Here is a 25,011-nt window from a genome sequence, read left to right on the forward strand (position 1 = left end):
AAGGCTTTTTAATTTTACTTTATTTTGTTTCTTGAGCTCGCTCCTCAGCTGCGGCCCCAGCGCACCTTCTCCATGGCCACGGTCCCCCCACGCACGAGTGGGAGGTATCTCCCTCCCTCTCCGAGGACTCTGTGGCCCATGCGGAGTGCCGGGCCGAGTGGGCGGCAGCAAGCACTCCCGCGCATTACTCTCGAACCCAGAAGGCAGCGAGGGCCGAGAGGTGAGAGAAGGCGACGGCTGCTGTTGCCGAGAAGGAATGCTACAGTGCTGCTGAAGCCACTTCAGCAGATGCAGCCCCAGCTGGGAGCAGCCCGTCAAGGGATGACCAGGCCGCAGCTGTGGCCTCCACATCCCAGCCTTCGCCAGGGGGAGAGGCATCTGAGGCCGGCCAGGCCGCAGCTCCAGCTCTGCCAGACAAGTGCCTTTGCACCACCGGAGCCTCCCTGGCTCTGGAGGAGGGCAACGAGGAGCTACTCATCCCAGCTTCCTTCCAGAGCTTTTTGCGCAGGGTCTTCGCAGAGGAGCAAGGTAAGATCCCTTGGCCTCCCACCCCAGCCTGGTCCCAATGGTAAGTGCCAATGGCTCATTTTGGGAGGGGTGTACTCAAGCGCGTTTTGCTTGACATTCATAACAACATTCATAAAACCCTCCCATCCGTCCCCACAACAGCTACTGAAAACATATAGTATCTACACAAGATACAGTGAACGGCTGCATTGGAGCAGTCAACAAGCAACTGAGCTGTGAGGCTCTAAATCACCAATATGAAGAGACACGAAGCACACACAGTGGCGGTTGATTGGTGCCGCGAGGAGCTAACTATTTCTACCTGAAGTGTTCCACGCAGGCGCAGAATCCACTTTTATGAATGTTACCAGATCACCTGTTACAGATAAGCAACCTGTTTTTCTAAGTCCAAACTCAAGGAGTAGGGGCACGTAGCTCCTGTCATTCTTCTGAATACCATGGGGTATATTTAGAAGTGGGTCAGAGAGGACGCTTAGGAGCAAATTGTCTACTGCTCTAGTGAGTTTGTTCCCAGTCTGTACTAGAACTTCGGCAGAGTCAACTCTAAACCCTTCCAAGGCTCTTGGGATCCAATAACCTTTTCAGGCAGACCAACCTAATAGGCCCTTCACCCCTGCAGATGTGGGTTGTGGTTGCATGTCCTGCCTTAACCAGATTGTAGCCCATCCATGACAAAGGGGAAATGACAGGAGTTCCCACTGATGGAACATCACCCTGATCAGAGCAAAAGACCAGATCAAGTGTGTGACCAGCATCATGTGTTGTTCAAGAGACTACTTGGGATAGACCCATTGTTGTCATGGCCACCCTGAACCCGTGAGCCACTCCTGACAATTCAATCCAAAAGCGAAAATTGAAGCCCTGCACCACCAACGGTCTGGGCAAATCCAGCATCAATTCTGCAACCAGGTCTGTCAGCTCAAGTAGGGACTCTATTGGGCAGTGAGGTGATAGAAGTTCCAGTCCATCCTTGGATCCTAAGCTTAGCTACACACTCTAAATATAGGCCAATTTCTTGACAAGGATACTGGTAAGTGCAATGATATTCTTGTAGATCACAGCCACATCAGTTCCCTTCCCACATCCCTTCGTCTGCTCCACCACAGAGTATCCTGCTGGAAGAAGCTGGGACTAGACTGGACCACTAGCCTCTCTTGACTAGGTCTCCGTAATACATACCAGGTCAGCTCCTTCGACCAAAATCAAGTAATAGATGATCACCAAATTGGACAGACCTCGTATTAAAAGTAGTCGGTGAGGTTCTGTGAATGATTAGTATGGCTCCTCAAGGTCAAAGAGCTGGTAGGCCAGCTGGAAGGAGAAACTGCTATTAACTTTCTGATTTCCCTTTAATGGCGTACCAACACCATATCTTCAATTCCCCACCACTACTGGAATAGCTGCTCCAGAGTTACCCACCCCCATCTTCTCATCTCTGGACAGCCCGAGATACATACCTGTACTAGGCCCAACCTGTTGTTAGATAACAATAATGTGTCAGTAGGGCTCTCTCATTTAGGAGTCAATAGTAAGTTCTTACTCAGCCCAAAGGCCACCACCAAAGGCCAGCCCCCTTTGGTAGCATCAGTAGCCACCTGCAGGCGAGCCACATTGGCAGCTGTGCCTCCAGCATTGCTCACTCTTATCAGGGCCAAAAGTCCAAAAGGTGTGGTTCTTATCCATCCTATTAGACAAAATTGGCCCAGGTGTGAGATCTTACAGCAGTTAAGAAGAGCAAAGCAATAGATAGCAGTCAAAAGGAACTTTGAGAGAACTATGATCGATTTAGACTATGGGATGCTATCATACGCCCTTTTTAAAAAGAAGGGAAAAAAACCCTAACTTATACTGCAGATCCTCCTCTCTGGTTGGTGGTTCTGAAATGTGTTCGGTGTCCTTTCCCTGTGTGTCTTGGTTCTAATGGGATGGTTTTGTCCCCAATCTGACAACTAACAGGAAAACAGCAATATATTTGAAAAGATCTGCATTGCGGTCTTGGTCACTCATTTAAGTATGGATGTTGAGTGATAAAGATATGATCATGAACTGAGGTTTTCAAAAGCATCCATGGTAAATAAGTGCCAAAAGGACAACAAATGTAACAGCTAATCTATCAAAGTATTTTAATTTTGTTAATTTTTATTACATGGAGATTTTTAGGCATACTAAAATGTGTCTTTGTTTTTTTAATTTTTGTAGGGCATGGTCGAATCAATAAAACATTGCATTGTGTTGCTGCAGATTGCTAAAGTAAGTATCTCTGAGGGTAGAATACAATAGCAAGTTCAAAGTATAATGTAAAACTCTGGAATAAATCATTTTTGACACTATATTATGGTGGCATTGATCAATCCATGTTTCCAAGAATTTAATGTATATGTATATGCACGATAGAATTTACTTTCCCACCAGTTTCTTTCCACAGGTGGATAGTTGATTTTTAAAAAAAATCATGATCTGGTGTTCTAATTAAAACATTTTGTAACCTGAGCATGTAGGCTTTCAAGGACTTCTGAGAAATGTCATGTGTACTTCTTTGACAGTATTGGTATATATACTTGGATGCAGTGCCCTTCTTCATATTAAACCGTTTTCATTTTGGTGGTGTATAGACTTGCCCTTCAATCATGGCAACAGTGTTGTTGGCCAGAATCGCAGATGATGTTACTACCAATACAGTGAACATGCTGCTGCCATTATTCTTCTTGCTTAGTTCTGAGAATGCAGATGAACCAGTTTCCTTCTGCAGTGTGTATGCAGTTTCAAAAATTACCTTAGTTGAAAGGAGCAGTTTAAACTCCTTTAGATGCTTTAATCATTCACATGCAATTCCTTGGTTGATTTTGTGAAGATTTCCAAATTTGAGGATGAAACAGAGTTCTATACTAACTACATAAACTGTATCACAATTGGAGTGATCTTGGTAAAGAGTAATCTTGCATTGATGCTTGTGCCTTCTAGGACTTTTGATGTACTGCTGTGTTAGTGTTTGGATGGGTGAGCCAGTTGAGTTTCCCTTTGAAGTGGTGATTCTTGGGACAAAGAATTGATAAAAATGTGGCACATGTTGTCATAGAAAGAGATTATATTGGTATGCTTGAATCCTTGATATCTGAGTACTTATTTGCTCTGAACTGTGGACTTACTCTCCAACTTTAAAAACCCTAATTAAGTTGTTGCAATGTCATAAGTAAAAAACCCCACTAACCTTCACTATACATTTTAAATCGTATCGTAAGAGGGATGATAAAATTTTATACATGATAAAAAAAGGCAAGCCCTTAGTTATTTGTACCATTGTTCAGTGTTGTCACAAGTTCCTCTGAAGATAGCTGCAGAATTTCTACTTAATGGATTGCCAGGCTGGGGGAAAAGAGCCTGTCGTGCAGTTGGGGGGGGGGAATGCTTCTTTTTTTTTTAAGGATTGGAAGGTAGGGGTGTATGCATGTGTTTGTTCACGCACCCCTCAACATTTGAAAAGGGAGTATGTCTGCAAAGCTTAAAAATAAAAGTAAAAGTAATGGAGTGACAGGAGAATGCAACAGGAATACAAGTGATGCTGGGCTTGGAAGTTTAGAGGTATTTTTGTCTTGTTTGTTAAAAGGGCATTTAATGAGTGTTCCTGCATTCATGGTCTGGAGATTAAATCTTAGAAAATGCCCTGCCATTGTTTCACATCTTGTGGTAGTCTTGTGTACCAAAATGGTAAACCTACTCTGTGTAGTGCTGACTGCCCACAGTTGCCTCTAGTATCCTTTCTCTCTAATCCTTAGCAGAGTCTTGGAAGACAGATCTGGGAGAGACAGTGGGCCACCTTTGAGGTGCAGGGGAGTCTGTGCTCCTATGGCTAGGGAACAAAGCCTTGTAGGACTGTCTCTATACATAGTATGGAAACTACAGTTGGCACAAAAATGCAGCAGCCAGGTTGGTCTCTGGAGCATCCTGAAGATACCATATTACGACTATATTAAAAGAATTAGACTGGCTGCCAATATGGTCCTGGGCAAATTATGAAGTATTATTGATTATTGCCTATAAAGCCTTAATCAGTTTGTGCCCTGATACTTAAAAGAACACCTAATTTGTTATGAGCCACATTGCCTACTGAGATCATCTGAGATCAGTTTACGGTTTCCACTGGCTCATCTGATTTCTGAGAGACAGGCCTTCTCGGTAGCTGCCCCAAAGCTCTGGAATATGTTCCCTGACTTGCTATTTCAGATAACCTTTTTAGAAAAGATTTTTAAGACACACCTTTTCAATCAAGCTTTTAAATTGATTTTTCAATTGTGTTAAATTTTTATTACTGTGTAAACTACCTGGATATGCGAGTTTGGGGCGGTATATGAATACATAAAATGTGTATGGGTCAGAATTGTATTTCTGGCTTAGAACCAACCAGAGTCTCTCATTACATCTGAACCCAAGCAATCCTGGCTTATACTAGCTTTGATTTAAGAATAAACCAGGATCTGAAGCTGGGGATTGTAGTTCAGCTTCAGATCCTGGTTTATTTTGAAACTGGCTGGAATAAACTGAATTACTTGAGTTCAGATGTAATGAGTGATCCTGGCTGTTAGAATTCCACTTCCAGTTCTGACTTCATTCAGCCTTCACAAATGAAAGGAAGCGGGGAGTGTGTACTTCCGAGGCCAGGGGATGTCATGGAAAGCTCTGTATTGCATCTGAACTAGCCCATGCTGTAAGCTCATGTGTTGATACATGATTAAAACAATAATTATGATAGGACTATTTTATAGAATAACATTTCTTGTAATAAGGATGGCAGTTGGCTAAAAGAAGAGAGTGGATGGGCACTTTGATCTGCTGCTGTGGTGCCTGCCTGGTCAGTTGTATTGTCTGTCACCCAAAAGCATCCAACAGAGAACATCAATAGACAGAAGCAGTTTACATCTAATATACATGTGACCCATTTGTTACCTGTGTATACTTCTGATTCTTATGTAATGTGGTGAATGGTTGTATAATCATGTGCATCCTCTTTACTTGATTGAACAGGCAAATCAGTTTTGATTTACTAGTAATCTTATATCTACACCATATAATATGTTTAAGCAGTATACTATTTCACTAGTATATTGTCATCAATAATTTGGGGAGTGTGTGTGTGGGGCCAGGGAGACGTGAAGCTCGCGCGCGACGTGCGTGTGCGCAAAAGGCTTGCCGGAGCCTTTTGCATTGCAGCGGGACAAGGGGCAGCAGGGAGGTATCCTGCCGCCCCAATTATTATAAGAAATGCGAGCGCTGGAGGGGGACAAGTGGCGGGAGGGGTAAGTAAACCCTCCCCGCCCTTAAAGGAACCCACCCCACAGTGCCGGACCGCAGCTGTGCAGTTCCGTGCACACCCCTACCAAAATGAGGAAGGTTTTGTTACTTAAAGTTGGGTCTCCAAGTTGTTCTCAAAAATGTTGTGATAGGAAGCAGGGATACAGATCCCACTCCTCCAAGCAAACATCTGAAGGAATCTCCCCTCATTACTGAATTCTGCCAATCCTAATAACTCATATCTTCAAAATTGATTTCCCTTCTAATGAAAAGCTTGGTAATCTTCATGAACAATGCAATGCAGCTTTCATTTTTAAAAAATATTTTCAATTTCTTGCTATTTAACATGAAAAAAATGAATACATATATAATTTTGGTATTGAAGGGAACATTCTCTATGTAGTAGTAGTTACGACTACTACTACAGATATTTATATACCACTATTCAACCAAAGTTCTCAAAGCAGTTTACATAGAAATATAAATACACAAATAAAATAGTCCCGTCTCCAAAGGGCTCACAATCTAGAAAGAAACCAGACACCAGCAATAGTCACCAGAGAGATGCTGTGCTGGGGTTAGATAGGGTCAGTTGCTCTCACTCTGATAAAATAAGAGAATCACCATTTTAAAAGTTTTCTTTTTGCTCAGTCAGCAGGGGTAACTGAGCAAAGTTAAACAACAAAATGAGTCTATAGGCTGTATGGAAATTCATTGAGGCATCCATGTTCACTGACTTAAGAAACCATAATCTCTTTTATTAAATTTTGAACCCCTATGAGTAACAAGGTTCTCCTGTATTTATCTGAATCTAAGACTACATTTTTCCTGAGTTTTTGATGTTAGAATTTGAGGGGTCGTCTTAAATTATGTGTCCTCTTCCTTTTGGATAAACTGCATAACCTGTATATAACACACATCTTTTAAGGGGGTTGTCTTCTGTTCAGATAAGTATGGTAGTATCCCATCTACCCACCTGAATAAGTTTTTTTAAAAAATAGGTTGGATGAAAATGCCACCTGGCCAATTACATAATCATTTAATTTTATCACTCCTTACAGCTACACCGCAATGCGGTTCTAAACATTTATATCTCAGTAGTTGACCTGAAGGCAATGCTTTGGTTTGTCAATCTCCAGATCCAGAAATTACAGATATTTGGAGCAGTCAGGATATTTTTCCTTGCAACGGTGTAAGAATTTACAGCTGTGTAAACACACACACGTGTGTGCACATTTATTTTCAATAATACTTGAATGAAAGTATGATATAGCAAATTGATTTAAGACTGTGACAGTGGCATATAAGGAATGAGGTTTCAAATGGCTTTTGGTTTCTCTTCCTTTGGAGCATATCACACTTTGAGAACTTGTAAATATCTTCCTAAAATAAATGTGTGCAATTCTCATTAAAACACAAATAACATATATAATAAACAATTGATATGTTAATATTTTTAACATTTTTCCTTAAGGACCAAAGTAATGAGGAGAAGCACGCAGATGGAATGATAGTAAGTTTAAAAATCTAATATTTTATCTCCTTTTATTTCTGCAGAAGATTAAAGCTGCAGTCATGTGAACACAGGGACTTGAACTGCCACTCATTTTTGACACTTTTCTTTCTCTTAGTCACATCTTGAAGTTTCTATCTTTGAATACGTTTTTCTAAAGCTGCTCAAATCAATCAACACCACCATGTTAAAAATATTAAATTTCAGCTTTCTCTATACTGATGTTGCTTATATTAAGCAAAATTAAAGCCATCCTTATGAATGGAAAGAAATTGGGATGATAACTGATCATGGAGTTGAATATGGTGGTATCTAAATTTCACTTGCTCTTGGAATGACAGAACTCTGTATTTCTCCTGAAATACAGGATAAAAAGTTCTCAGTTTGCTTTATTGTATGTATTTAAGGTAGCTTCTCTTTCTTTCTTCCTTTTGTGTACTTTTGCCTTATTTATCTTTCTCTCTTGCATGTGCATTTAATTTGGGATACTTCTGTGTTAATATTTACTTAAACTGCAGTGGATCTTAGTTTTGGTGGGTGTTTTTTTAAAAAGGGTGTCTTGTTTCTTTTATCCCATGTTCTAGGTAGGCACATTGTATCCAGCCCTTTCTCCACATTGTTCAAACTTACAAAAGCCTCTTAACTCCTCAGAATGTCATAGAGTTTAGAACTGGTATCCATGATAGCCAAGCAAATGCAGTGCAGACAAATGAATTACAAGAGTGAATGTCAAGAGTGTGAATATAAAGTAATTTACTTTCACAGTGTCAAACATAATACAGTATTGGGGGGGGAAATCATAATTTTGGCCTATAAATTAGTAGTACTTGATGGCTCTACAGGGCTGGTGAACTATTATTATTAATAATAATTTGATTAATTTGAATTGTCTCTTAACTGCATGGGTTTATGTGTATTTAGTTGCGTCCAAAGTGAGTGTGTATACATTATTCTGTTACTGGACTGGGCTTTTGAAGCAAGTTTGAAAAGCATTTTGAAAATAAGCTGTCTATACCTAGGGCTGCTTCAACTGTAATATTGAGTCAAGATTAAGTCTTGACATGCAGTTCTCAGTTTCAGGAGCGCTTTTACTTATTGGGCAAGTCAGAAGAACTCTGCTTCTGATTGTGGTTAGAAAAAAGTCAGCATTAGTTTTGACAGTTCAGTCATCATGACAGATACTGTGACCCATTTCTAATCACAGAAACAGATTTTTTTCCTGACAAACTGTTGGGCAGGGGAGGGAGAGAGTGTCCCTGCAGTTGAGAGATGGCACATTTGGGTTTAATCTTGGCTCTGATGCTTGAACCCTGTCAAATTTTGTAATTAATATTCAGAATACTTTGAAATACTTGGCACTCCTTTTGTTTTTTGAAGGATACTGGCAGTTTGCCAAGCAGTTACAATGGTTTTGGTGCAGGGGATCTGTGGGTAAAAAACTTGATAGTCAAAATTCCCATGATAAACTATGCAATTGGCTGCCTCTGGATATGGTGATGTCACCAACCTAGATGGTTTACAAAAAGGATTAGACAGATTTATGGAGGATAGGCCTATCAATGGCTGCTAGCCTGGATAAATGAATATTTTCATCAGAATCAGAGAGGGCAAGTCCCTGAACACTAGCTGCTAAGGAACTTCAACAGAAGGGGGCAGTTGCTCTCTTTCCCTCGCTTGAGGGCTTCTCTGATGTACCTGGTTGGCCAGTGCATGAAACAGAATGCTGGGCTAGATGGTCCTTTGGCCTGATCTAGCAGGGCTGTTCTTATAAGCATGGTAAAGGAGGTTGTGAGCTTAATAAAGCTTACCTTTTGGAATTTCCAGTATAAATGGTATTGGACTCCTACCAGCTTCCAAGCAAACACATTTGTATACAGCATATGTTTTATATTTGCCTGTTTGCTCTTTGGTTTGCAATGTGTAATGTGCAATTTTTCCAATATTTGTGCATCTTGCAAATCAACAGGAGTCTGAATGTTAAGCAGTCTTTCTTTGCATACATAACTATTGGAGTGAAAACTTAAAACGAAAGCCAGTATAGCTAGTACTTTTTTATTTATAATACAACATCAATACTGCTCAAATAACAGTTCATAGTAATAGTGTTTCTTAACTAGGCTTCCTATTCAAAGCACTCTGGAGCTTGTCTTTACAACTAAGACTAGTTTCTGTTGTGGAACCATATGGCTCCACAAACACACAAAGTTATAAGCTGATACAAGTTAGTTGTCAGTAGTAGATCAGGAAAGATGCTGGAGAGCTGTTGTTGCACAGTTAAGTTTCTATGTTTTTCTTCTTTGAATCAAGGATGTGTGGACATGAAGGTGAAAGATGTCTTGCAGTAGACATACCTGAGGGCAGTGCTACTGTAGCAGCTTGGTAAAGAAAACCCTTCTAGAAAATGGTCCTACGGAAAAGCCCTTAGAATAAAGTCATTATCTTCTTTAGTCATTGTGATAGATTTGCTTCATTGTGATATCTGAGGTAGTCTCAAAAGTTTTAAAAATTGTGTTGTATAACAAAAGCTGAAACTGTGCAAACTACAACTAACTATTCTATAAGGGCGAGGCTCCTTCACTTAGGTAGTGTGCTCATTTCCCTGGAAGACTGGGTTGCTGATACTCATGTGATACAAGCACAATGTGCTTGTGTGGTGTTTCTCCTTTCCCCAGCTGAGTGCAGTACCATCCTTTCTATTGCCACCTCTGCCAGGATAGAGAGAGGAGCATATTAACATCAAGATATTCCTTCAACATTAAAATGAAATGCCTCAAATTAATTTAGTTTACCTAGAGTCTGCTCTCGGGAGAAGGAGCTCCAGGAGGTGTGTTATGGTCGATATGGTAAGAGTGCTGCTGTGAAGTCAGAGCTCAGATGACTTGAAATCCATAGCAGCTTGATCTTTGTATCTGTGGGTTAGATATAGTACTATTTTTCTGACAGTTATTAATGGTTACATTTTTTATTATATATGTATAATATTTAACACCTTTTTTAAACACATGACTGATGTGAACCATCAACTCAATGATTTTGTAGCAAAACATTTGCTTGTGCAATATATCAAACTAGTTTATTATTAAATGGCTTAAGATACACCAGGCCACCTTGGGATAAACTGTATGAACTCATGCAGATTATCAAGGTGTATGTAATTTAAGATATATTTACCTCTGCTAACTGGGCAAAGAGGCACCTTTTTAATGTGGTGATTCTCTTTATTTAGCAGGGTGAGAGTAACTGGCTGTATCCACCCCCATGACAGCACCTCCAGTGTCTATTGCTGGTGTCTGTCTTACATTTCTTTTAGATTGTGAGCCCATTGGGGACAGGAATCCATCTTATTTTTTTATTATTTCTCTATGTAACCGCTTTGGAAACTTTGGTTGAAAAGCGGTATATAAATATTTTTTGTTGTTAACTTCACTTTTTCCTCCCTCAATCTCTTTTGCTCACCTACCCCTGAATATTTTCCTCCTGGAATCAGTGAAGAAGCCTTTTTGCAGGCCTAGTCTCTTCCTCCCCAGCCCCTGCTAGATAGCACCCTGTCTACAAACTTCTGCAACTTCTTTTTTCCTTATCTTAATTGGTTGAAAGGGGCATTTTTGCTCTGGTATTGAAAACAAATTCTTGAGCTGAACATGTCTTCAGAGGCATCCCATACCTTAATTCTCTGCTGCTGGGATTTAGGACATCTCTGTGTGGGTTATCCTTCCCATGTGCTCTGAGGCAGGACTGTGTAAATTAGCTAGAAGCCTTAAGAGCCTGAGGAGATAACGCTGCCCAATTCTTTTAATCCTGCATTTTTGCTCCAGGCAGACTTCCACGCTTCTCTCAATTACCTTTCTTTTTATTTGCCTTTCATGCAGCTTATTTTTTTTCATTCTTCCTTATGTTTTTTTCCTTCACCTTCTCCTTTTGGTGAACTTTTTAAAAATGCTGCCCACTTTCCTATCCCTCCTCTCCTTTATTTTTCTCTCCTGCCATGGAGCACTCAAGGAGAATCTGCAACAGCCTGTTCCTGAAAGGGAAAAACCTTTCTAATCCCTTGCCCCGGTTCGGACAGGATTGCCTCTGGCAGACACACTGCTCATTGAGACTCCCAGCTGACAGCAAGGACACAGCCCTGGAGAACTCGTCAGGTCTCCTGCCTTTGGACTGCAAGACCCGCTGGAAAACGGCACAGAAGGAGGGAGAGCGCTCCGGGGGGGTGGGCCAGGCCTCTGTCTCAACTCCTCCTCCTCAACAGCCCAGATTAACCCGGAATGCCACCACCTCAGTAGCTACTGGCAGCTTGGCTTAGGTGGAGACAAATATGTCCCGAAATGCCACCACTTATTCGGTCACTGCGGGTTCGAAAAGGCCATGGCCACATTCCAATACACCCAACCAGCACCTTGTACACTTCAAATATGCCAGGGTGCATTACCAGTACAGGGTTCTCTCCTTTGGCCTGTCCGCATCCTAAGTATTTACCAAGATCCTGCAACCAGTTGTCTCACACCTGCATCTCAAGGGCATATGCATCTTCACATGTCTGGATGATCTACTGCTGAAATCTCAATCTTTTCATTCTGCCCAGGAGGGCCTACAGGCAACACTGCAGGTTCTGAACAACCATGGCTTCTTAGTCAGTGAGAAGAAAAGCCATGATTGGTTGGTCATCCAATCAAATTCTACATCTCAGTGTGTTGGTGGACATCCTAGCAGACAAACATTTTCTCCCATCTGGATAGTGGTTCCAGACATCCATAACAGTGGGTTTCTGTGCCTGCGCAGACCAGCTTCAGTTGGAATTCTTCAGCTCCTCGCGACGCCTATAACCGCCGTATGCACATGACTGCAGTACCCTCTAGCGGCGGTTAGATGTCCTCTTACTCAGTTTCTTTCTGACCTCCATAGTAAGAGGACACCTAACCGCTGCTAGAGGGTACTGCAGTCACATGCATACGGCAGTTATAGGTGTTGCGAGGAGCTGAAGAATTCCAACCAAAGCTGGTGTGCACAGACGCAGAAACCCACTGTTATGAATGTCTAGAACCACTACCAGATCCTCTGTTACAGGTAAGCAACCTGCTCTTACGACTGCCTACAGTCACAGAGGGAGGCATCCACCTTGGTGTTCTCCAAGAAGGTACCTCTGCATTCCCTAGCCAATCTCCTGGGACTGATTGTTGTGGCTCTAGACTCAGTTCCATGGGCCAGATTCCATCTACTTCCCCTAAAATGGTTCCTGCTCCCTCATCAGATGACCATTGCCAAGAAACTCAGCAAAGTGGTACAGGTTCCGAGACCTTTATTCATCTCCATCTGCTGGTGGACCTCCCTGCAACACTTACTACAGGGCAAGGATTTTCTGGATCCATCTCAAGTCATAGTAACCACAGATGCAAGCAACCTGTGGTGGGTAGCCCACTTCCTTCACCTGTCTGTACAGGGCAGACAGTACTCTGTCATCTGCAGAACAAGCCCACAGCATAAATTGGCTGAAGCTCTGTGCAATTCACCTAGCATTGCTAGCCTTCCACAATCTGGCTATCTCGCCAGCACATATTAGCAGGAACAGACGACACCACAGCAAAGGCACATGTAAACCTCCAAGGAGGCACCAAGTTGACATCCCTTCAGATGGAAGTCATGCTTCTCAAACACTGGGTGGAAACACACCTGGTATTGATCATGGCACATCACATGAAGGGGGACCTCAACTCGATTGCAGATTGGCTGAGTTGCAAAGAACTATTGCTGGGGAGATGGTCACTCAAACCGACCAGGTCATAGAATGCTTCTCCAGGACATGGAATGCTTCAGAACTCCATTAGTGGGACTGTTTGCAATTCCCCAAAATGCACAACTTCTTTACAATCTTCCAGTGCAACACAGCTGAAGCAATGGACGCACTGATGGCCCCCAGTACTTCTATATGCCTTTCCCCTGACACCTCTGCTCAGCCAGGTCCTCAGAAAAATTTGCCTGGTCCGGGCCCAAGTCATCCTCATCACCCCAGTTTGGCCACAGAGGCCTTGGTTTGCAGAACTCCTCAACTTGGCAGTAATGGGACCCTGGGCACTTCTAGTGACACTGGACCTCCTACAGTAAGGCCACAATCCAGGTTGGTTAAAGCTAACCACCTAGAAATGCTGAAGCAACATGGCTACTCAACCCGAAAGCTTAACACTTTTTTGGCTTTCAAGTGCGCTTCCACGAACAGGATCTATTTATATACTTGGAGGACATTCCTGAGTTGGTCCACTTGTCACTCTATTCCACGCGGTACTGCTTTCATGAAACATTTGCTTCAATTCCTGCAAAAGGACTAGACAAAGGGCTGAAGCCCAATACACTGAAGCACCAGGCAGCATCTCTGGTGAGCCTCATGTCCGGAATGCCTATTAGGAATATAAGAACTCATCCACACCTTTGTCATTTCCTCAGGGGGGCAACCCTGTTGTCCTCTCCCACAGTTCACCATTTTCCTACATGGAATCTGCACACCGTTCTCCTGGCCCTACATTCACCTCCCTTGGAGCCAATCCACTCTGTACCACACAGAATTCTATCATTCAAGTTGGTCTTCTTGGTGGCCATGACTTCAGCATGAAGGGTTTCCGAACATTCTGAACAAGTCCAGTTCATCCTTCTGAGAAACTGTGGCACAGATCAGATGTACGCAGGTGTCTCAAGACAGACATCAAGTATACCACAACTTTCAGGACCACGGAGACCCTGTTTTTCCCCTCCCCCCTGTGTTTGTGGATAAGCAGATGTCTTTCTCACCATTGCTAGAGGAATCAAGGTCTGCATCGCATTGGCAGCAGAGACATCAGCAGCGTTCTCCACGTATGTGTTAGTAAATGAAATCCGCAGAGCAGTTACCTTCACCCAGAATTACAAGATGAACTCGTACACCTCTTCTCAAGTGGCGTTAGGCAGGATGGTGCTACACTTCGGCCACTCCCTCACAGAGTACATTTGGGCAGGACTTTGTATGTCACAGACAGAGATGTCCTCAAGCCAAGCAGCAGAGAATGGAGCATTGGTCACTTACCTTCTTGCTTCTGGACTTGAGGACATCTCGGCCCACCCAGCGGACACCCTTGCCTGCTTCTAGGAATGTCCTCATTCCTTGCTATTGTCACTTCTTTTGAAGTTACTTACATTTTCTGTTCTATCATGGTTTTTTCTTTTATTTTAATCCTGTCTGTCCTCATTCTTGGCCTAAAAGAAATGGGCTGGGTTATCCTCCCCAGGCTCTTAAGGCTTCTAGCTTTAGATAGTCCTGCCTGAGAGCACGTGAGAACCCACACAGAGATGTGCTCAAGTCCAGTAGCAAGAAGATGCCTTCACGGTAAGTGACCAATGCACCATTCTAAGTGTGTTGCCTATGACAAAAGGGGGCGGGAGAGTTGCAGGGAATCGTTTGGAGGAACTCAGAAAACAAGTGTTATACTCCACACTCAAGTGGAGTATAAGCGTGGAAAAGCAGCTTAAGTGTTTGTGGAGATATAGGCTGCAATCATGTGCATAAGCAACTGAGTGATTATGTGAAAAATTGGGTTGGTAGTCTGCTTTTCTTACTCGAGTGTCAGGGCTGAGAATGTGCTCTTATGCAGTCATGCACATAATTACTTGCCTGGGCAAGTTCGGTATCTCTGAGCCTCGGTATCCCCTAGCTTTAAAATGGGACTTAAAGAATGCTGGCATAGCTTGTTGTTTCAAATTGGCAATTTAAGAAAAATCCTCTGCCATGGATTCCGTGGCCGCTCTTGGGCTTATATCTTGCCCTCTGTCAGACACAAAATAAGAGTTTTAATGTAGCTTTTTGATCTGGTCTTTGTCCTGCTTGCTAGCAATTCAAGGGAGGGGTCATGGTTGAATTTCTTCTAGATAGAAACTCAGATTTGTACTCACTTGTGTAAGTCATCCCAGTATGTGACTCTGGGATTCAGTAAATGACTTTGCCCCCTGTGCCACCATTTTGGATTTTCTTCTAGTTGGTAGATCTCGAGGTTCTAATAAACAATATTGTAGACTAGCCTAGAGTCTTCCAACATCTGTGTGCAACTCCTGTGGTGTATATCCCTGCTGAGCAAAGAGACACCTTTTAAAGTGGTGGTTCTCTTATAACTTAGCAGGGAGGAAACAAGTAGTCCTCTCCAACCCCAGCACAGTATCCCTCCAATAGCTGTTGCTGGTATCTTCCTTATGTTTCTCTTTCGATTGTGAAACCTTTAGGGACATGGGACCATCTTATTTATGTATTTTTAAATGGCTTTGAGAACTTTGGTTGAACAGTGGTGTATAAATATCCATAGTAGTATACACTTACGTTTTCTGTATGAAATAGATGAGATTAGAAGTTTAGATGCCTTTGAAAATGGAATCTGGAGTCTGGCACATTTTCATAAAACTCTCATCAAGTTTTGTCAGACTGCAGTTGGAAGAAAACAAGGCTTTGAAATGTCAAATAGTTTTGTTGACTGAGTAATAAAGAGTTTGACATTATGTTCTGATTGGAACAAGGGTTGAGGGTTTCCTTGGGCAGAACTTCCCAATACTTCGTCCCAGGTCTTTGCTCCTTTCTGTTCAAGTTTCCCAGGCACCCAGCTAACCAGGTGTGGTTAACCAGGGGTGGCATTTATTACAATAGGAGATTAAATAATCAGGTTCACCTCTGTTACGGAGAAATTAAGTCTCATAAATCTGACAATATTAGCAGTCATTAGTAATGCTATACTGTAATTGCACCTAGCGTCTTGTCGGTTAACTGGTACACTTGTTTTGTCAACTGTTGTGTGTTACATAAACTCATTGCATGCTTACATCTTAATATCACATATTTTGACGTTGTAATGCAAGGCACTATTCTCATTGTTCAGAGAATAGTGCTTTATGGAACAAAGTGGGGAATAGGAAAAGAAAATACTGGCATGTGAAGGTAATGGATACAGAACAGTCCTTGACATATTAGATTGTGTTCAAATACTTTCTAAACACACTCAGAATATTTCAGATTTGATTTTAATATTATTAATAGTAGATATGCTAGTTTTCCCCTTCATTGGTAATAATGAACTTCATTATAGTTTGGTCTTTCCAATTTTTAAGTGCTAGCTACTTAAAGGCCAAGTTGAAGACAGATCATCCCGGAGAGAATCTGTGTGGTCGCTAAGAGTCGACACCGACTTGACGGCACTTAATCAATCAGCCACTTAGAAATAAGTAGTTCAATATTTAGTTCTTCCTCCTCCCACAGGAAAGTACTTCTGTACTTCTTGTTACCATCCTTAAGTAAAAGGAACTAAGCTATCTTTGCTTGTTTGCTTGCCAGAAAAGGTTTCCACCCCCTGAGATATTTACCAAGATCTTAACTACTCTGCATTTATTTTCTTAACAATCCTTGTAAAACAAGTGCAGAAAACTATCTGCTTGTTCTACACTTAATTACCTTTTCTTTCCTTGCATATCTTCAACGACTTGCATTTTTCTGTTACATTGCTGTCTTATTGCACTTGAAATGCATGCTTAAACCAGCCTACCTGCGTTTAATCTTCTGAGTTATAAATGAATCTTATTGAATGGATTTGAGTTTGCCAGATGTTCAGATGGCTGTCTGTCAGCTCTGGCCTTTTGTGTTCTACAAATGGCAGGAGTGTTTTCATAACGGCCTTTCAAAAGTACTTAAAAGTATGTCAGTTTTATTGAACTTGGGACCCATACATTTAGAATTCTGCTGGAAAAGTTTGAAGCTATTTTAATAAAAGGAGAAACCCTTGAGGATTCATTCAGAGGGTAAAACTGACAACTTAATAATGTGTATATGATAAAGTATTGCATGCCTTTCGATGTATGAGATAACGTGTTTCAGGTGTACATCATAAATATGCCTGATTGCCCCAGAATTTCTGTCAGTTTGAGGTTATGAGAACTAGGCATATTGCACGTCAAATTCTCAGTTAAAGTGCAGAGCATGTATGAACATCTTATGCCTCGAAGAAAGGAAGATGCCAAGTGGAAGGATGTAAAGAGGAGACCTCAAAGGTGTACAGTGTTTCAGCAATGAAAGTGATATAAAAACTCATATGGAAAGGAACATAAATACTGAATTTCTAACATAACCTGTAAAATAGGACAATAAAATTTTAACACGAATTGCAATGAAATTAATTTTTAACTACCAATGATATAAATTAACAGCAAAGATTACACCTTGCAAACACACATAGAGGGGCAAAATATTTGTAAAAAGTATTTTAGATACAAAATACTTGGTAAACAACAAATAAAAATACAAAATAGTATTTAAAATAGATCTTAAAATGCAAAATACAATCCCTGGGGAAAAAACAATTTTGAGATGTTGGTTATTTATCCCAACTTTAAGCAATACAAGTTGTTCAAAGATTAAATCACTCAAGTTGTGCCTTCTGGTGCTGTGAATCATCCTGGCAAAGGAACATAACTGTTCTGCAGGACCACTTGATGTTAGACTTGTATTATATCTTTTAAAAATAGCCATCAGCCAACAGGATACCCATACAATGTACTAATGACCTTGGATTTGTCCTGGAAAAACTGGAACATTTCTAACTTTTTAAACACTCAATGAGTGTTTAAACAACAAATTATAGCTGTATATCATTCTCTGCTCCCCTGAGGAGCACGTGGAGGGCATGTTGAAGATCCAGGGCTTGGACATCGGTGGGGGTGGGGGAGCTGAGATAAAAGCAGCTTCCCACCCACCCCGCACCCTCCCTGCCCACTCTTGGTGATTATGAGAATCACCTCAATATGTTCCACTCCCACCAGAGCCAAGTAACCTAGAAAGCCAGCTAAGCAATCTGCATGCCCTTCAGCCAGTTATAATTATATTATAATTATATATTATTATATAAATAATAATTTTTTATAATTATAATAATAATTTATATTGTTATATAAATTATAATTTATAATTATAGAAAAATTATAGAAATTATATCTCATTTTTTTCATCTGTGTGCAGAATGAGATTTGTTCTGGGTGGGAGTATCAAGGTGGTGTGTGCACACATGCATTCAGAGTGGGGCCTTCCTGATTCAACCTGAGCAGGATCTAAAATTAACTGAGCAGATATCAAAAAACTTGTGAGCGCAGGCACGTGTGCATGCCTTAGAGGGAACACTGCCTTCAGCAATCTCAACACAAAGCTCTCTAAAGTAAATTTCAGAGTATGCTGATGCATTGTTTCAGAGAGGAAAGCAACAGAAATGCCCTACGATTAGTCAGCCACAGTAAACAATAGGGTACAGAGAGGGAGAGGTTTGTAAACTACTCTGCAAAACAGTCTGCTTAAGCCTTGGGCAAGGTGCAAATTTACAGAGACTGGACCAGAAGTATTTCAGCCTCTTCAAGTCAGGTCAGGTTTCTTGTTGCAGCTAGGGGGCAGATAAACCTTAAAGCAAGCGAGCTATAAGGTAGGGAGTTTCCTTGCATCCAAAATCCGGGTGGAGCTGCTCCCTCTTGCCCCCGCCCCCATGGTCTCCCGTGCAGCCCTCACCCCTCATTTCCAATTTTACTCACAGGGACAGTCTCTCTCTCTCTCTCTCTCCCCGCCCTTGATTTTCAAACTTTATTGGCTGACCAATCAGCAGCAGAGTAAAGCTATTCAAACTTCAGGGGGCAGAGAGGGAGGAACAGAGCATACATAAGAGGATGCTTGGAATCCAATGGGCTGCCTGCTTGCAATAAAAGGCAGCTCCTGAAGCAAGAAAGCAAAGCAGTGATTGGCTGAAATGTATTTTGGTTTCAGCAATGTATTTAAAAAATACAAAATGTATTTTTTAGTTTAAAATGTATTTTAAATCTTAAAATACAAAATGCCAGCAAATGTATCTTAGAGCATACTTTCCTGAAAAATATTAGATTAAAAAAAACCAAATGTATTGAAAATGCATATTTTAAGTACTTGAATTATGGATACTGTCCATCTCTTTGTAAACTATCAGTTTCATTATTGAGTTGTTGATAAACTACAAATCTGGTGTTGATAGTTGAGGGAGAGTCAATAGATTGAAATGCATCAGGCCAATAAAACATCTGTGCACTTTTTGAGGTCTTTATTCACACCTTATTTCCTCGCCACACACTTGGAATTTCTAGTTCCATCAATATTTGAAATCATGGTAAGATTTTCCCCCCATTAAAGCAGCAAAGACGGATGCCCTGCCCTAAGTAGTCAGACTTAATTCTGCATCAAGATTTGGCAGATGTGATGGTCTTAAAGAGCTCTTTAAGGAGGTATTTATTTATTTTACTTATTTATTTAACTTGTATACTGCCCAAACTTTTGTCTCTGGGCGGTTAACAATAACATAAAAACAATTAAAACAAATATAAAAGGTTAAAACAGTTTTACAACTTAAAAACAGTATAAAATTAAAACAGTATAAAATTAAAACTACACATTTAAAAAGCTGAAAAAGCTTGGATGAAGATGTGGGTCTTCAGATGTTTTTTTTAAAAATAGTCAGGGATGGGGAGGATCGCGTCTCAGCAGGGAGTGCATTCCACAATCTTGGGGCAGCAATTGAGAAGGCCCGTCTCAGTGTGGCCACCAGACGAGCTGGAGGTAACTGGAGACGGACCTCCTCAAGTGACCTCAGTGGGCGGTGGGGCACATAACAAAGAAGGCGTTCTATTAAATACGCAGGGCCTAAGCCGTTTAGGGCTTTATAAGTGATAACTAGCAATTTGTATTCTGCCCCAAAACCAATTGGTAGCCAGTGTAGCTCTCTCAGCAAGGGAGTAATGTGGTCTCTCCGAGATGACCCGGAGACCAACCTGGCTGCCACATTCTGAACCAACTGAAGTTTCCGGACTACGTACAAAGGCAGCCCCACGTAGAGTGCATTACAGAAGTCCAGTCTGGAGGTTACCAACAAATGTACCGCTGTTTTGAGGTTATTGATCTTGAGAAATGGACGCAGTGGATGTGTCAGCCAAAGCTGATAGAAAGCACCCCTGGCCACCACCTCAACCTGAGCAACCAGGGAGAGGTGTGGATCCAGAAGTACTCCCAGACTGTGGACCTGTTCCTTTTGGGGAAGTGTGACCCCATATAGAACAGGTAGGTCAAAATAGTCTCTGGAGTTCTCACCCCACACAATAAGTACCTCCATCTTATCTGGATTCAGCTTCAGTTTATTCTCCCTCATCCAGCCTATTACTGCCTCCAGGTCAGGGAAGATATACCGTCTCCTGAAGAAGTTGACATGGAGAAATAGATCTGGGTGTCATCAGCATACTGATAACATCCTGCTCCAAATAACCTGATGATCTCTCCCAGCGGTTTCATGTTAGATGTTGAAAAGCATTGGAGAGAGTATGGAGCCTTGAGGGACACCATACATAAGCTCAGATTTTGAAAAGCAACAATCTCCAATCGACACCATCTGAAATCTGTCCGAGAGGTAGGAGTGGAACCACTGTAAAACAGTGCCTCCCACCTCCAACACTCGCAGACGTTCCAGAAGGATACTATGGTTGATAGTATCGAAAGCCGCCGAGAGGTCCAGAAGGACCAACAGAGTCACACTTCCTCTGTCAATTCCCAGTTGGAGATCATCCATCAAGCTGACCAAAGCAGTCTCCACCCCATAGCCAGCCCAGAAGCCAGTTTGAAATGGGTCTAGATAATCAGTTTCCTCCAAGACCACCTGGAGCTGAGAGGCCACCACCCTCTCAATTACCTTGCCCAGGCACGGGAGGTTGGAGACAGGCCTATAATTGCTCAACTCTGAGGGATCTAATGTAAGCTTCTTTAAAAGAGGTCTAATGATTGCATCCTTGAGTCAAGGAATCATCCTTCCTTCCTTCCTTCAGTGAAGCATTTATGATTTCTACCAGGCCTCCTACAACAGCCTCCCTGCTGGATAGAACAAGCCACGTTGGACAAAGGTCAAGTGAACAAGTGATAGGCCTCACCGTTCCAAGCAGCTTGTCCACATCGTCAGGAGTCACCAACTGAAACTGATCCAGACAAACCACATAAGAGGAGTTGCTGGACACCTCCAATTCAGACATTGAATTAATTGTGGAGTCTCCATCTAAGTCGGCCCGAATCTGAGAGATTTTATCTGCGAAAAATTCATTAAACACATCACAGCAGATAACTGATGACTCCAAATTCTGGTTCAGGGGAGAGGAGGCAGATACTAGTCCCCTCACAACCCTGAACAGCTCTGCCAGACACGAGTTCGCAGAAGCAATACGGGCAGAAAAGAACTGCTTCTTTGCTGCACGTATTGCCTGAGCACAGATCTTTAAATGTGCTCTATGACATAATCTGTCGGATTCAAGTCAAGTCTTTCTCCACTTGCTCTCTAGCCGCCTACCTTGCTGCTTCTCTCTTAGTCTGAGATTCATTAAGTGGACTAGTAGTGTGCACGGACTGGTTCGGAGGCCATTCTACTGGCCTCCGAACCGGTCCGGACGTGGGGTGGTTTTGGTTTGGGAGGGTTAGGGTGGGGGGTTCCATTAAGGGCGGGGGGGCTTTACTTACCCCTCCCACCCTTTCCAGCTTTGGCGCCGTAAATATTAAAAAAATCCGGGCGGCAGGATCCCTCGCCGCCCGCTTCTATCTCCATGGCTCCGCGCTGCTCCTTCCTGTTTAAAAAATCGGACGGCAGGATACTTCCCTGCCGCCCCCTGCTGCCGCTGAAGCCCCCTCGAAGCTCTCTCGCCCCCTTAAATCTCGACCGGACCGAGTCCGACCGCACTCGGGCGGGCGGCAGCGAGATGTCCTTCCGCCCGCCCGCCCCCTTCCCTGCCGTCTGCGAAGTGCAGGAAGCCTTTCTGACTCTGCGAAGTGCAGGAAGCTTTCTGCGCATGCGCGCAGAAGGCTTCCTACACTTCGCAGACGGCAGGGAAGGGGGCGGGCGGGCGGAAGGACATCTCGCTGCCGCCCGCCCGAGTGCGGTCGGACTCGGTCCGGTCGAGATTTAAGGGGGCGAGAGAGCTTCGAGGGGGCTTCAGCGGCAGCAGGGGGCGGCAGGGAAGTATCCTGCCGTCCGATTTTTTAAACAGGAAGGAGCAGCGCGGAGCCATGGAGATAGAAGCGGGCGGCGAGGGATCCTGCCGCCCGGATTTTTTTAATATTTACGGCGCCAAAGCTGGAAAGGGTGGGAGGGGTAAGTAAAGCCCCCCTCCGCCCTTAATGGAACCCCCCACCCCAGTGCCGAACCGCAGCTCTGCGGTTCCGTGCACACACCTAAAGTGGACCAGTTCCTGGTCTAAAAGATGTGGACAAGAAGTAGTATAAAGAAGGTACAGAGTTGTTTCTCAACATATAATGGACTCAAACATAAAAAAGTATCTCTTGTAGTCACCTAATTTGCAAAGCCTCCCATGTTCAAGATAAAAAATAATGGTCAACCTGACTATGTGTATTCAGTTACTTAGCTTGATGGATGAATAGAAAACATTGTTCAGTTGTATTTCTGAAACCATGGTCATCGTCTTCCCCAAAAGATGAATAAAACACAAGCTCCTGGGCATCTGTCATGATACAGTGTTTCTATATTAACTCTGGGAATCCGGGGTTGTTGTTTTTTAAGAGAAGCAGTGATGTATACACTAAATATATTGTGCCTATGGACTGTACTCATTATTTTGTGCAGACTACTAATGCTTGGAAATCATTTTTCCACTACTTCTGTTACTGTTGCCTTCCTCTCAGGACTTTGCTGTAACATTTTAAAAGTTCTTGCACAGAGCTTACTGCACTGTGTAACTCAAAAAGAGTTTAACTTGTTTGTTTGTGTCACAGAGTACTATTAACCCTGTTGATGCAATATATCAACCTACACTGCTGGAATCTTCAGTGATCTGCACAATGCCTACCCAAACTCTCTTACCTCCAGGTACAGTATTTGAAAAAAGAAATAATCATGTCTGAAACTACTAGCTAACAGAACATTGCATGCTTATCACTAATTAGGGGCATAGCTATAACTGAATAAGATGGGCGGGAACAAATGTCCCTGGGCCTCTGTGGGAGGGGGCTCTGCCAACTGGGAGACATCTTGTTTCTCCCAATCTTCCTCTCCCAATTCCTTGACTCACTGGCATGCTGATGGCTGCTGGACTCATCTCAGCCTCAAGTGAAACAAGCCCAGGAGGGGAATGGAAGGCGTGTTGGCAGTGTCCCTCCTGACTGGCTGGCTAGTGCTCAGGTTCTTCCCAGCCCTCCCTCTGCCTGACTGACAGGCTCAACAGTGAGGGAAATCACTGAGCATTAGCTAAGTAGTCGGGAGGAAATGAAGATGGAACAATGCTACCTGAAACTCTTCTCCCCTCCCAAACCTGTTTGCCCACTCCAGAAGTATATTACCAATGAAGTGATGCTTTGATGAAATAGGCAGGGAATTGATAATAAAAAATTCAGATTTCAATGATAAACAATATACAGCCCTGGTCACCATATCTTAAGAAGAACATTGTAGAACTGGTGCAGAAGAGGGCAACCAAGATGATCAGGGGCCTGGAGCACCTTCCTTTTGAGGTAAGGCTACAGCATCTGAGGCTTTTTAGTTGGAAAAGAGATGACTACAGGGAGACATAGTAGAGGTTTATACAATTATGTAGAGACTGGACACAAATTCTTATCGCTCTCTCACAACACTAGAACCAGTGGTCATCCTACGAAACTGCCAGGAAATTTAGGACCAACTATAGGAAGTACTTTTTCATACAGCACAGAATTAATTCATGAAATTCTCTGCCATCTGATGTGGTGATGGCCACTAGTTTGGATGGCTTTGAAAGGGGCTTAGACACATTATGGAAGGCAGGTTTATCAGTGGTTACTAGTCCTGATGGCTGTAGGCCACTTCCTGCCTCAGAGGCGACGTCTCTAAATGCCAGTTTCAGGGGAGCAACAGCAGGCAATCACCTCTTGTCTGTAGGCTTCTCAAAGGCATCTGATGGGACACTGTGTGAAACAGGATGCTGGACTAGATAGGCCTTGGGTCTGATCCAGCAGGGCTGTTCTTATGTTCTTATTGATAAAGAAAATTGCCCCCCCCCCCCGGCTCCATGGGAATTCTGACCTCTTGAGCTCGCCTTAGAATATTTGTGTTATGTTTTGACAAGTATACCTCCCCAGTCAAACTCCACATCTGACACTGTCCCCAGCGCTGAAAAGATATTCCATTAAAGAAGCTTTGCGTCCCTTTTTTAATCCTGCCATGAAAAAGAGCAGGGCAAAAACATAATACTCTTTTTCTCTGCTCCCCCCACCCCCACATATTCCTTAGCAATTGAGTTCAGTTTACCTCTAATTTCTGGGGTGCAAAGTGTGGGACTCCGTTTCCCATGGAAAGCTTTGACTGGTGCATGCACATGGGGAGTGTAACAGAGCAAGAGAATGTTCTGAGAAGATGAAAAACAAAACAACGTCCTTAGTTTTTCTACAGAAAAACTATGGGATGGTAGTGAAGAAGTGGGGAGCTCCAGGGGACTTAGGGCCCATCTTTACCTTTTGTCTCAAGGCCCATTCCATTCTTGCTATGCTCCCCTGTCACTAATAGATTCTGCTGCTTCAATTCAACTTGTACACTTTTAGATACTGTTTTCCACCAAACATGTTCTGGGACTGCAGTAGGGTTATCTTGTACAGGTGTGTATGAAATGCATTTCTCAGC

General features: G+C 42.7%; 1 protein-coding gene across 5 annotated transcripts in view; it reads left to right on the plus strand.

The window, feature by feature from the left end:
- Positions 1–25,011, plus strand: part of OSBPL9 (oxysterol binding protein like 9) — a 139,559-nt gene that overhangs the window by 83,562 nt on the left and 30,986 nt on the right. For 3 of the 5 annotated variants that reach the window (XM_053249963.1, XM_053249964.1, XM_053249967.1), the window contains 3 exons: positions 2,728–2,778; positions 7,289–7,327; positions 23,136–23,229. In XM_053249963.1, the coding sequence (XP_053105938.1) occupies positions 2,728–2,778; positions 7,289–7,327; positions 23,136–23,229 (184 nt within the window). The remainder of the gene's footprint in view (positions 1–2,727; positions 2,779–7,288; positions 7,328–23,135; positions 23,230–25,011) is intronic. The other 2 variants (XM_053249965.1, XM_053249966.1) reach the window with 1 other exon arrangement.

This window comes from Hemicordylus capensis, chromosome 4, assembly GCF_027244095.1.
Source record: "Hemicordylus capensis ecotype Gifberg chromosome 4, rHemCap1.1.pri, whole genome shotgun sequence".
Lineage (NCBI taxonomy): Eukaryota > Metazoa > Chordata > Lepidosauria > Squamata > Cordylidae > Hemicordylus > Hemicordylus capensis.